The 14,302-nt window shown below is 42.5% G+C and overlaps 1 protein-coding gene across 4 annotated transcripts in view; it reads right to left on the bottom strand.

Annotated features, from left to right (window-relative positions):
- Positions 1 to 14,302, bottom strand: part of LOC126092109 (uncharacterized) — a 280,658-nt gene that overhangs the window by 141,992 nt on the left and 124,364 nt on the right. For all 4 annotated transcript variants that reach the window (XM_049907543.1, XM_049907544.1, XM_049907542.1 and 1 more), the window contains one exon: positions 8,568 to 8,640. In XM_049907543.1, the coding sequence (XP_049763500.1) occupies positions 8,568 to 8,640 (73 nt within the window). The remainder of the gene's footprint in view (positions 1 to 8,567; positions 8,641 to 14,302) is intronic.

Here is a 14,302-nt window from a genome sequence, read left to right as displayed (position 1 = left end):
GTATAGAACCAATAATTTGCTAAAGTTAATGAAGGTTACGAAAAGAACAGAATTAACAAGAAGCACTTGGGAATATGGAACTGAACACACGTCACAATAGAGGCGGCAGAGAGGGGCAATAGCCGTGACTGAAGAAGAGAAATGGATATTCAAATTTCTTACATACAGGGTTATTACAAATGACTGAAGCGATTTCACAGCTCTACAATAAATTTATTATTTGAGATATTTTCACAATGCTTTGCACACACATACAAAAACTCAAAAAGTTTTTTTAGGCATTCACAAATGTTCGATATGTGCCCCTTTAGTGATTCGGCAGACATCAAGCCGATTATCAAGTTCCTCCCACACTCGGCGCAGCATGTCCCCACCAATGAGTTCGAAAGCATCGTTGATGCGAGCTCGCAGTTCTGGCACGTTTCTTGGTAGAGGAGGTTTAAACACTGAATCTTTCACATCACTATGCCCGCACGCGTTCAACCGTTTCTTCGCTCACTGCAGGCCGACCCGTTGATTTCCCCTTACAGAGGCACCCAGAAGCTTTAAACTGCGCATACCATCGCCGAATGGAGTTAGCAGTTGGTGGATCTTTGTTGAACTTCGTCCTGAAGTGTCGTTGCACTGTTATGACTGACTGATGTGAGTGCATTTCAAGCCCGACATACGCTTTCTCGGCTCCTGTCGCCATTTTGTCTCACTGCGCTCGCGAGCGCTCTGGCGGCAGAAACCTGAAATGCGGCTTCAGCCGAACAAAACTGAGTTTTTCTACGTATCTGTAGTGTGTCGTGACCATATGTCAATGAATGGAGCTACAGTGAATTTATGAAATCGTTTCAATCATCTGTAATAGCTCTGTATACAGTTTAACAGCTCAACACACCTTAAGGTGTGGAGCATGAAATACAGAGTTAACCACCATCATCACTTCCTGGCGTTTATGTTCCATTCGAAAATACTACACGCGGAGGATGATTGTCGGTACATTTCCATATGAGCTTGAATTTTTCCGTTTTACAATCTTACTAAGTTCGTGAGATATGCTTGGACGAATGTGATATGTTGCTTGACGCTTCTTGGAACGTGCGCTTTCCTAACTTTTATATTAAATTATTCCGTTTAGTACAAAGCCTCTCATTTAACGTCTACCCTGAAGCTCTATCTTAATGGCACTCCCGCGCAGCTTTTCCTTTCTACTTTTTCTGCCTCTTCTATTAATTATGCCCGTGAAGTTCCCAGACCGAAGGGCAACTCTTACGAATGGGCCACCGGGAAGTTAACTTATTCGTGGATGAATTAAATTTCCTGAGAATTATACCTATTATCTCAGTCTGGTATTTGTATCCGTGGATACTATCATATCTGTGTCTTTATAGGACATATGTAGTTATCTTCGACCTAGTCGCAAATCTGGCCTGTTGGCCCGTGAGCTTAGAGTTTTTCACCAAGCAACAGTTCGGAACATTATCGTACACCCCATAAGTCAAGGGACCCAGTGCGCTTTCTGATACACAAGTGCTGTTGGCATTTCTACTTAAACCACCTTCTACCTATGCCGTTTGCGATCCCCAGAGATGTGATAATCCGAGAGCATCTACATCTACATCTACATCTATACTCCGCGAGCCACCTTACGGTGTGTGGCGGAGGGTACTTATTGTACCACTATCTGATCCCCCCTTCCCTGTTCCATTCACGAATTGTGCGTGGGAAGAACGACTGCTTGTAAGTCTCCGTATTTGCTCTAATTTCTCGGATCTTTTCGTTGTGATCATTACGCGAGATATATGTGGGCGGTAGTAATATGTTGCCCATCTCTTCCCGGAATGTGCTCTCTCGTAATTTCGATAATAAACCTCTCCGTATTGCGTAACGCCTTTCTTGAAGTGTCCGCCACTGGAGCTTGTTCAGCATCTCCGTAACGCTCTCGCGCTGACTAAATGTCCCCATGACGAATCGCGCTGCTTTTCGCTGGATCATGTCTATCTCTTCTATTAATCCAACCTGGTAAGGGTCCCATACTGATGAGCAATACTCAAGAATCGGACGAACAAGCGTTTTGTAAGCTACTTCTTTCGTCGATGAGTCACATTTTCTTAGAATTCTTCCTATGAATCTCAACCTGGCGCCTGCTTTTCCCACTATTTGTTTTATGTGATCATTCCACTTCAGATCGCTCCGGATAGTAACTCCTAAGTATTTTACGGTCGTTACCGCTTCCAATGATTTACCACCTATGGCATAATCGTACTGGAATGGATTTCTGCCCCTATGTATGCGCATTATATTACATTTATCTACGTTTAGGGAAAGCTGCCAGCTGTCGCACCATGCATTAATCCTCTGCAGGTCTTCCTGGAGTACGTACGAGTCTTCTGATGTTGCTACTTTCTTGTAGACAACCGTGTCATCTGCAAATAGCCTCACGGAGCTACCGATGTTGTCAACTAAGTCATTTATGTATATTGTAAACAATAAAGGTCCTATCACGCTTCCTTGCGGTACTCCCGAAATTACCTCTACATCTGCAGATTTTGAACCGTTAAGAATGACATGTTGTGTTCTTTCTTCTAGGAAATCCTGAATCCAATCACAAACCTGGTCCGATATTCCGTAAGCTCGTATTTTTTTCATTAAACGTAAGTGCGGAACCGTATCAAATGCCTTCCTGAAGTCCAGGAATACGGCATCAATCTGCTCGCCAGTGTCTACGGCACTGTGAATTTCTTGGGCAAATAGGGCGAGCTGAGTTTCACATGATCTCTGTTTGCGGAATCCATGTTGGTTATGATGAAGGAGATTTGTATTATCTAAGAACGTCATAATACGAGAACACAAAACATGTTCCATTACTCTACAACAGATTGACGTAAGCGAAATAGGCCTATAATTATTCGCATCTGATTTATGACCCTTCTTGAAAATGGGAACGACCTGCGCTTTCTTCCAGTCGCTAGGTACTTTACGTTCTTCCAGCGATCTACGATAAATTGCTGATAGAAAGGGGGCAAGTTCTTTAGCATAATCACTGTAGAATCTTAAGGGTATCTCGTCTGGTCCGGATGCTTTTCCGCTACTAAGTGATAGCAGTTGTTTTTCAATTCCGATATCGTTTATTTCAATATTTTCCATTTTGGCGTCCGTGCGACGGCTGAAGTCAGGGACCGTGTTACGATTTTCCGCAGTGAAACAGTTTCGGAACACTGAATTCAGTATTTCTGCCTTTCTTCGGTCGTCCTCTGTTTCGGTGCCATCGTGGTCAACGAGTGACTGAATAGGGGATTTAGATCCGCTTACCGATTTTACATATGACCAAAACTTTTTAGGGTTCTTGTTTAGATTGTTTGCCAATGTTTTATGTTCGAATTCGTTGAATGCTTCTCTCATTGCTCTCTTTACGCTCTTTTTCGCTTCGTTCAGCTTTTCCTTATCAGCTATGATTCGACTACTCTTAAACCTATGATGAAGCTTTCTTTGTTTCCGTAGTACCTTTCGTACATGATTGTTATACCACGGTGGATCTTTCCCCTCGCTTTGGACCTTAGTCGGTACGAACTTATCTAAGGCGTACTGGACGATGTTTCTGAATTTTTTCCATTTTTGTTCCACATCCTCTTCCTCAGAAATGAACGTTTGATGGTGGTCACTCAGATATTCTGCGATTTGTGCCCTATCACTCTTGTTAAGCAAATATATTTTCCTTCCTTTCTTGGCATTTCTTATTACACTTGTAGTCATTGATGCAACCACTGACTTATGATCACTGATACCCTCTTCTACATTCACGGAGTCGAAAAGTTCCGGTCTATTTGTTGCTATGAGGTCTAAAACGTTAGCTTCACGAGTTGGTTCTCTAACTATCTGCTCGAAGTAATTCTCGGACAAGGCAGTCAGGATAATGTCACAAGAGTCTCTGTCCCTGGCTCCAGTTCTGATTGTGTGACTATCCCATTCTATACCTGGTAGATTGAAGTCTCCCCCTATTACAATAGTATGATCACGAAACTTCTTCACGACGTTCTGCAGGTTCTCTCTGAGGCGCTCAACTACTACGGTTGCTGATGCAGGTGGTCTATAGAAGCATCCGACTATCATATCTGACCCACCTTTGATACTTAGCTTAACCCAGATTATTTCACATTCGCATTCGGTAATAACTTCACTGGATATTATTGAATTCTTTACTGCTATAAATACTCCTCCACCATTGGCGTTTATCCTATCCTTGCGGTATATATTCCATTCTGTGTCTAGGATTTCGTTACTGTTCACTTCCGGTTTTAACCAACTTTCCGTTCCTAATACTATATGCGCACTATTTCCTTCAATAAGAGATACTAATTCAGGAACCTTGCCCTGGATACTCCTGCAGTTTACCAATATTACGTTAACTTTTCCTGTTTTTGGTCTCTGAGGACGGACGTTCTTTATCAACGATGATAATGTCCTCTCTGGTAAGCCGTCAGGTATTTTATCGTTTCGCCCAAGGGGGGGTCCCTCTAACCTAAAAAAACCCCGTGTGCACGCCACACGTACTCTGCTACCCTAGTAGCTGCTTCCGGTGTGTAGTGCACGCCTGACCTGTCTAGGGGGGCCCTACAGTTCTCCACCCAATAACGGAGGTCGATGAATTTGCAACCATTATAGTCGCAGAGTCGTCTGAGCCTCTGGTTTAGACCCTCCACACGGCTCCAAACCAGAGGACCGCGATCGACTCTGGGCACTATGCTGCAGATATTAAGCTCAGCTTGCACTCCGCATGCGATGCTGGTTGTCTTCACCAAATCAGCCAGCCGCCGGAAGGAACCAAGGATGGCCTCAGAACCCAAGCGGCAGGCGTCATTCGTTCCGACATGTGCTACTATCTGCAGCCGGTCACACCCAGTGCGTTCAATAGCTGCCGGAAGGGCCTCCTCCACATTACGGACGAGACCCCCCGGCAAGCACACCGAGTGCACACTGGCATTCTTCCCCGACCTACCCGCTATTTTCCTGAGGGGCTTAAAACACAGCGGTGTATGCCTGTAGTTATGCGCTGTCCCTAGATCTATACCATTTTGTTCTAATAGTTTGAGTAGCTTCGTTGTTACAGTAATCTGCGGTGAACTGATACTATGAGGTGAACCAATCCTTTCGCATAACCTACGTCGAATCGGCGTTCCTCAGGTATGGCGTCTTTAACTCTACTGAGTGATTCACAAATCTCTGCAATGCTCGTTACAGCGTTCGTGTAACCATGAAAAGGAGGAACCCCGGTACGAATCTTCTGCAGTGAACACCGTAAGATATGCGAAGACTTAATCAACAAAGATTCCCCCCATCACGTACGACAATACGACGCTGCCATGCGATGGTAGGGGAAAACGATTGGATAGCGGTCCCATCGACGTCAATTTGCGGATAAATGCCTGGATTTCGCTTAACCCCAGCAATACCAAGATATTTTCCATAACGTGCATTACCAAGCGGAAAGGACGGGGGGGGGGGGGGGGGGGGGTACTTTGTGCTTACTCTAAAAAATATTTTAAAAATTCTTTAAATGTTATTTAATTATATTAATAACGTGCCTTTTAAAGAGGTACGGATGTGGTGGTAAGTAGGGTCCAACAACTTATTTTTTAGCACATTCTTAGCATTATCAACGCAGTTTTAATCATGAAGACTACCGACTTTATGACCACTGCAAAAAAAATTTTTAAATGCAAATTTCGTACACTGTTTTTGACTTTTACTCTCGATATACTTTTGAAGGGGATACTGATGTGTAAGAAAGGCCCTGAATCTGAAAATACCGAATACGACTTTCACTGGGGGAAGTGACATCTACTACTGAGGCATGCTGGGGTTAACCATAATTGGAATCTGGAAACAGAATGCATTAAAATCTTTAAACACTTTTTTCAAAATTTTAAAATATAAAATAACTGACTAGATAAAAACTTTTCGAAAGGTGGGCATAAAGTACCCTTCGCTCCCCACGCTGGTATTGCAACGGTTAAGCTACGACCCCGTCATTTGTTTGATGTGAATTTAAGATCTCACAGAGAACCGTCGGAAGCAAATCTGAAGCCGCTCCTCCAGAATACGAGTATTCGCCAGCTAGCTCGGTACGACAGGGATTTGGTGGCATTTTAAGAGCATAATTCAGAGAATTGTTGATACGATCTGAGCGTGCACAAACAGGTTAATATATCCAGTTTCTTGTGAGAAAAATGTATAAAGGGAACATATCAGTTGGGCTGTTCGTAGTACTAGTTGGTTTTGCTGTCATTTAGCCGAAAACTGCTAACACTTCGAAGCAAGTATGTTGGAAGGAAAGTAAAGTATTAGCAGAGAAAAATGTGTGCCATTGTCAGCATAAACTAACACGACTAAAACGTGAATCATTGTCAGCATAAACTAACACGACTAAAACGTGAATATACAATCATTACTGTAAATGTACAATCGAGAGCACGAAACACTGACAGTGATCGATATAAATCACGTTATGTTTGGGACGAGATTCTAAGATTCAATTATGAACTCAACAGCTTAATAATTTGAGAGTTGAAACATTTTATAGACGGTCTTCAGTTAACGTTAAAAATCATCTAAACTTCTAACAAAGAAAATCGATAATCACAGATAAATTAGATCTTGTATTTGGTGTTCAGCCACGTAGATCCTAGAATCATTGTGACGCAGATAACTATTACCCGCAGGCCATCGTCAGAGAAGCTCCCGCGCGACGGACAGGTGCTATTTAAAACACTAGCCACGCGCCAGCGCCACGCGCCTGGCTGCCGCCTCGAGCCACAGCGGTTTCTGCTTCCGCTACCGCCCCTTCTGTCGAATTTTGCTATTTGCAGTAGATTAGTCCTCCGTAAACAAGCGTCTAATTCTTCTGTTGCTGCTAACCTTTTGCAGCTAATGCTAAAACAGGGTGATTGCTATGCTGGTTTAGATGAGGGAACCGCTGACAGTCTTAATGAGCAAACCTCGTACTTCAGTGACGAGCAGAATTGGAAACTTCAGAGAATCTGTAGGTCTTGAATAATTGCTCCATGCAGTTCTTGCTACGTCAGGTTCGTCAGTCTCGAGTTTTCGACGACTTCCTCCATCGTCATCTCAGGAGGTAAGTTTTCAATAGGCCATTGGGTATTTTTGTTGGTCGTTTAATGTCGTGGAGACGTCACAAAGTCCGCGCATTCGATGCTAAAAGACAATAGACAAATCAATTGAGTCTTCCACCATCTAACGAGATCAGCATCGCTACCAGAGTTGTTCAGTCAAAGACATCGGCATAATCGCCGGTAGCATATGGAAGTTCCATGACTTCGTGACGGCGCCATGAAATAAATTAGCCAACTAAAGTACTTAACTACCTACAGAAATATAATCTCCTGACGATAGCGTCGGAGCTCGAGACTGAAATCTAGCGCGGCAAGAGCTCCGTGCATTTATTCAATATAGCCACCTCGAGAAACTACGGCCTCATAGTCCAGATATCTGTTCTCGAGAATAAAAATGAATGAAACGTATCGGAGAACCCAGAAGTTTAAGGAGTACAGTTTAACTGATAGGGCCGCTGTACACTTCAGCCACGCAGCCATCAGTTTTCGGTATCTAGCACGCCTTTGTACATTTTGTGAGACATTTATTTTTAAGGAAAATAAACATGATTTTTCCTTGTTGAACAGAGGCTAAATTAAAAATTACGCAACTTTTTCTAAAATATTGTATATCCTTGTGTTTTTATAACAGTTCTTGAAATTTATGAAAATTTTCAGTGAAATTCTGTATTAATGCAAATAAAGTTTCGCATGATCCAAAATTTTCTTTAAATGCGTAACCAATGCATCTTATTATTTATAAGTGTGTGCTCGGAACTGCCGTACAACAGGCAGCTGGAAATAAAAACTTTGATGCAACTATGTTAATGGCGGTTGAGCTCTGTGGGAGTGGACTGAATTTCTTGAAGAAACACAGGAACCGGCCACTTTTGTACAGCTTTGTTTATGCCAAGACGAGTATCGAGCTTTCACCCGCGTTCAGTTTGTGTATCTTTGTCTTGCAGCAGCAGCAGCAGCAGCTGCTGCTGCTTTCAAAATAGGTCGATAAAAGGATTGTGTTGAAGTTATAAATATGCTACGCCGACTGAGGATTGGTGGAAGCCCGAAACGCGTCTTGGCATAAATAAAGAAATATAAAAAGTGGCTGGTTGGTATATTTCTTAGAGTAATAAACACAGAAATATGCATCCGAGAACAGAGGACTTTCGCGAGAACCAACAACTCGTTCTGAAGTAGAGTGCTGTCGACTCGAGGCGATCAGCAAAGTAAAACGGGAGGTCTTTTACTCCTATATGGTATTCGAATACTCTACGTCGGTTCTCTCGAAAACAGAATACGTTGGAATCGAGAAATTCTCAGTTCTCGAACTGTCCAACACAGAAATATGGTCGTTTGTTGCAATAGGTAATGCAGGCCGGGTACGATCGCTGTGACGATATTAGTGCGACCCAGTAAACTGCGTATACCTGCTAACTCTGTCAAAGCTAGTAATGAAGTAAAGGGTATACTCACATATTCCCTGACGTTCTTGGTGCGGACGGCTTTGTAGGATGCATAGGCCGGGTACAGCGTTCCGAAGACGAGTCTGAGGACAGAATAAAGGAGCCGCATGTCAGACAAGTGCAGACTGGAGAGCGCTGTCCGGCGCTGGACCTGGAGGCGGCTGGACCCCTGCCAGGGAGGGGCGGCCGCCAATCAGCGCCTGCACAGCTCAGCTCAGCTCACGTGCAACACTGCTCACTACCCTTAACACCTCAGCACCTAGCTCCAGAGATTTTGCAAGATCGTGCCCACATGCAATAGTCTAGTAGTAGTAGTAGTAGTAGTAGTAGTAGTACATTTATAAAGAGGACGGTTCAGTAATTTTCTATACAGGGTTCATCGCCTAAAACTTGCACCGCAAGTATTGCGAAAATGGAAAGTGCTATTGAAGTGCGTTTTCCACAGAATGACTTGGTAGTCAGAGGCTAGTACTGTTCGCCAGTAAACAGAGAGTAATAATATTTAGAAACCGTATTTTCTATGTAAACACAAACCTTTTCAAATGGAACAATGCCAATTGATACTAACAAATTAAAAGTAGTGTAAATTAGAATGCAGTGGTGCTTGTTGCAGGATTCTAGTACGAGTCGTTTGCGAGATATCTTATTTTTAAAAGTTTCCATACCGACAACACTCGCTTCTGCCATTCAATATGCGTAATTATTAGGTGCGATAGTGTTATGTTTGCTTACAGGGTGCTTGTGTGTTCCTTCAGTGCACTGTGTCCGCCCCGATAGCTTAGTGGTCAGAGCGACGGAGTTTCAGGCCAAGGGGCCCAAGTTCGATTCCCGGCTGGGTCGGAGATTTTCTCCGCTCATGTCTCTATCACCATCACCACCACCAATGTCAAAGGCATTTTCTACTTAAAAATGGTATGTTTGCACAAAAAATGCAGTTTCTAAGTATTATTACCTTCTGTTGATTAACAACACGAACCCCTGACTACCAATCATTCAATGAAAACCGCAAACCAATAGTTTCCATTTTCGCAATATTTGCGGTGCAAGTTTTAAGTGATTCATCCTGTATACAGGGCGATTCAGCCAAGCTGTTCATGTCAAATATTGCTGGAATCATTTAAGTGATCGTAATTCTGTTCTAACGCAGATGAATTGCGAGAAAGTCCTCACTAAATGACGTACAGTTACTTTTCATAGCTACATTAATTACAGACATCTGTATCAACATTTTAAAATAGTACTACAGTAATTTCTGCAGTAAGTGTCTTAGTCCTGGAAGAGTAATTTAACGAAGTTTCGTTTTTCAAAACCCGATTAAGATAAGGCCCGTTCATCAGAAAGAATGAAGCCGGAGGCTGTGAAGTAGAAACCGCTGACAGGATCGTCATGTCATTGGCTTCGGAACAAGGAGCAGTCCCCCATAAGAGCGCTGACGTCCCAAACTTGGCGCTAGAGGAACACGCGCGCTAACACCCACGTTACGACAGAGCACTCACTCACAATGTGACCACAAGGAAACAAGATTTTTGTAATTTTTTTATGTTTATGTTACGTGAAGTTTAGAACTGAAGTATCAGTGTGTCAAAGCGGTTCGATGCAACCCTCCATAATTCTCGAGAGAATCGATTTGAAGTTTTCAGAGTTCTTAAGTAGTCTAAACTAAGATCGATTTGTCGACTGGCACTGTAACTCTGTGGTAGAGAACTTGCCTAACATGTGAGTGATCAGTGTTCAATTCCTGGCCAACGCAAATTTTACACAGAGGGACATGTTCCATGTGCATTTCCGTGAAGCGTAAAACACGTATAAAGATGGAAAAAATCGGTAGCACTCTAGACTGGTAATGGACGATCCCTGGTTCAAGTCTCGTTTCGCTCTTTTGGTCTTCTTTTGTTCAGTTCGAATACCTGCGTCACTTAACGATGAAGTCCATTAAATATATGCTTATTAGCAGATATGTAATTGTAACAGCTATGAAAAATGCATATTTTTCTAATTACATTTCACACACAAAAATTCAATTTTCATTTCGAACATAGATTCTTAATTACTAGTTTTTAATTACATTTTTACAACAATTGCTAATAAAGATCTTTGAAATTTAAAAAACATTAAATTTTTTCATCTTTATGTATTTTAACCTTCACGAAAATTCTCGTAGAACGTGCACCTTTCTTTAAAAAATTGTCATAGTGGGAAGTTCAACCCAGACTGCCCATAAGACGTGCTAGCACTTTACCGCAGAGCCACTCTCCCTGTTGTTAAACAGACATTGCTATAGGGGCATCTGAAGACTTTAAACTCAATTTTCTCGAGAGTTGCATCGAACTGCTTTCGGGATTGATATTTCAGTTCTGAACTTCATATACTATACATACTAAAGGTTAGAAAACTCAGACTTCCGTTGATATCCTTGTCAGTCGTGCTGAAAACGATGAAATGGATGGTTCAATAGAAGAACGAATGGGATTATTGCTTTTCTTGACAGCGGAAGAAATTTGGGAAACGGAAACACCGAGGAGAGGCCTAAGTGTTCTGCGAGTCCTGTACAGCTGTTGCAACGGCCCAGTCGTGCCACACGCGCTCAGGAAAGAATGTTAGCCAATGATGCACGGACGGGAACAACATACCATATTACCGATGCCATAGTCCAGCAGGTGGACGCCCTCATTATTCAAGCATCCACTCTCACAGAGACTGGACTGAGCACCGGAAGTGTTATCATCATTAAGGACAGACTGAAATTTCGCAAAATGTGTTGCCTAATGGGTGCCTTACTGGCTTCAGCCAATAGCGGGGGCGTGTCGAATACTATTAGATCTTTAACATATAAAGCGCTAGGCCACGGATGGGGTGGGGATGGGAGTGGGGGGTATGAGTTCCTGTCACGGGTGGCTGCTGGAAACGAGACATGGTGTTAATTCGAATCCGAGCCAAAACGACAAGGTCTCCAGTGGAAGCATGCAGGGTCGCCGCCACACGAGAAATCTAAAGCCGTCCACACAAGTGCGGAACAAGTTATTGCTCACTTTCTTTTCTAACCAAAAGGGACCCTTTTTGTCGGCTTCTTGCACCGCGGCAGCTCACATGAACAGCAATAACACTTAAGGGAGATCTTACTAACATTCGAATGACATATCCAGTCACCCTGTCTCCCTGCGATCTCCCCATTTCTGGCGAACTAAAGAGGGTTTTGAGAGGCAAACGATTCATCTCTGACGACGATGTCAAGGAGCCAGTTCGGAAATAGGCCACAACGCAGTCCCAGTAATTTTCCAAGAGCCAATCACCGCCTTGTGTCACAGAAAACAAGTTCCTCAATAGTGCTTGGTAGTAGTTTTGAAATAAAGGTACAAATTTTTGTTTATAGGCCTGTGACTCAGTGTTTTTTTTTAATAATACCTATCATACTTTCCGAATAATTACTATATCTAGAACTTAGGATTTAACTGTTTTGAACATGAAATCGACTGCTGTTTACACAGAAGTTCGCCGGTTATGAAGTAAAAAGCATTGCACAGCTGCGATACCGGTATAAAAGGAGCACAGAGGTGATGTGGGTTTCATTCTGCATGTGTCGTTCACGTGTATTTTACAAATCAAGAAAACCTAGATATGTTACTACTTAACGGAGAATGCAAAAGGAACACTAAGAGAACAGTCCAGTTGTACGTTCAGAAGTATATCAACAGACTGTGTCCATACTTTTTCCCCTTTCTCCACCACGGCTCTGGCAGATATGAAAGCAGAATTGTTACCGTAGTTAATTAAGGAATGAGCCTTGGATGCTACGTTCTTTGCCTTCCAGTTGCCGTGTCAGTCCAGTCACGCGGAGAAAGTGTGATTAGTATCAGTTTCAAATTAATATTTTTTACACTGCTCAGCTTTTATAAGTATATACTCTGAAGCTGCGTCAATATGGAGTGCCCCAGCAGCCTGAAGTGACAATTCCGTATAACAACAGTAACTGCCGCACAATGCAGTAGCGGATTTAACGCTCGAAATAGATAAATTCTAAGTTGTAAATGTTATAACGTCTCCGAAACTACAACTCTGATTATGAAGAGTGAAACGCCATTGAATTTCCCTCTTTCAGAACTACAATATTAGCAGCTTAACTTCGCCTTTCAAATGGAAGTATAGTAATGTCAACAGGTCTGTATATTGCTACCGAAATTTCGAAATTGACGAGACGACGTGCAGTGAGGACTTTCTCACAATGCATGTGGGTGGAAACAATTACGATACCTTAAACGGTTCCGAAAACACACACACACACACACACACACACGAGCGCGAGCACGCACAGCAGCGATTATTCATAGTCATTGGCCATTTTACTGGCTATAGTACCTGAGGGGGCAATTAATAAAAACTGGTGATAGGTATTTTGTTAGTGAGTATAACGAGAATATTTTACCTGTACGCACTGCTACTAATGTATCAATGTCTAGTGTATAACGTTTCGTTTTCGGCAATGGGTTATTGTGAAATTGTTTTTCTGATTTTGTCATGTTTCTAAATACCAGTACACAAATGTGTTTTCTGGATTTCTTCAGTACAAGAAAAAATTACATGCAAAATGACCCATCGAAAATAGGTTACGCGGGGACAAAAGATAATCAGATCTTCGAGACTACCAACTTCGACGATTAATACCCCATCAGGGAGAAGTGAAATCGCTTCAGAGCCTCCGAAACAAAACAAACCAAACTTTTTCTGGCCTATCACCATACAGCGGAGATGCTGAGTCGCAGATAGGCACAACTTATTTCGGCTGCCTGAGACTGCAGTCGTGCGTGCGAGTTGCACTTGCGCGCGCGCTGTATGTGACTCAGCATCTCCGCTATACGGCGAGTAGCAACTTTCCTTTTCATTACATTGTTACATTCCATCCCCGATTTTCCATTGTTTGATTTTTCCGGCCTCGTAACTTATGTCCAGAACGTCAAGGAAACTGTAATAATTGTTTACTTGTGGTGTTCGTCGGACATATAAACTACTTTACGGTGTCATTTGTCAAATCCGTGTATTCTTATAGTACGACAGGTGGCTTCATATCACCTTGCGAAGCTGCCAAAATGTACATGTCGCGCAGTCTGAAAAGACATGGCAGTCGCCTGGATGACTGGTTCCGTGATTTTCGCTGAAACTGAAATTTTGCTTTTAGATGGAAAAATGTGTGACGGGATGAAAGCTATACTTTATTCTGCTTATTGTGAAATTTGCCACAGGAAACATTTAGATCTTTTTTCCACGAACTTCAACATAGCTAGGCACCCACATGAGGATCGCTGACTACGACCAGCAGGTATGTCTACCGAAGAAATTACTGAAAAAGTCCACAAGATTGCTGCTCATCTTCGGACATGTAGTTGTGTCTATGGATGCGGCAATTAATATTTTACATCATTTAGCGATCAAAGAAACGTTGGCTCGATGGTATCGCTTGGTTGGTGAATGTGGACGACACACCGAAGCTGTGTCTGCAGCAATTCAGGTCACATCCGAAGCAATTTTGCATCAGGTTCTCACTGATAACACACAGATTCAAACCAAGAAAGAATGAAAACCATGGATTTCTACTGCTGTTTTAAAAATTATAAACGTAAGCGTAAAATATACATAGCAACTGACTTCAAGTATTTGAGACATCCTTTGAGATGCAACTGAAAGTGATTTAAAAATGGACCAGAAACTATCAGTCAGATGCGATTTTTCTGTTTTTCACTGCAAATGTCCTGG

This window comes from Schistocerca cancellata, chromosome 7, assembly GCF_023864275.1.
Source record: "Schistocerca cancellata isolate TAMUIC-IGC-003103 chromosome 7, iqSchCanc2.1, whole genome shotgun sequence".
NCBI classification, from domain to species: Eukaryota; Metazoa; Arthropoda; class Insecta; order Orthoptera; family Acrididae; genus Schistocerca; species Schistocerca cancellata.
Note: the sequence above shows the minus strand (reverse complement) of the source record. Positions and strands in the feature narration are given on the sequence as shown.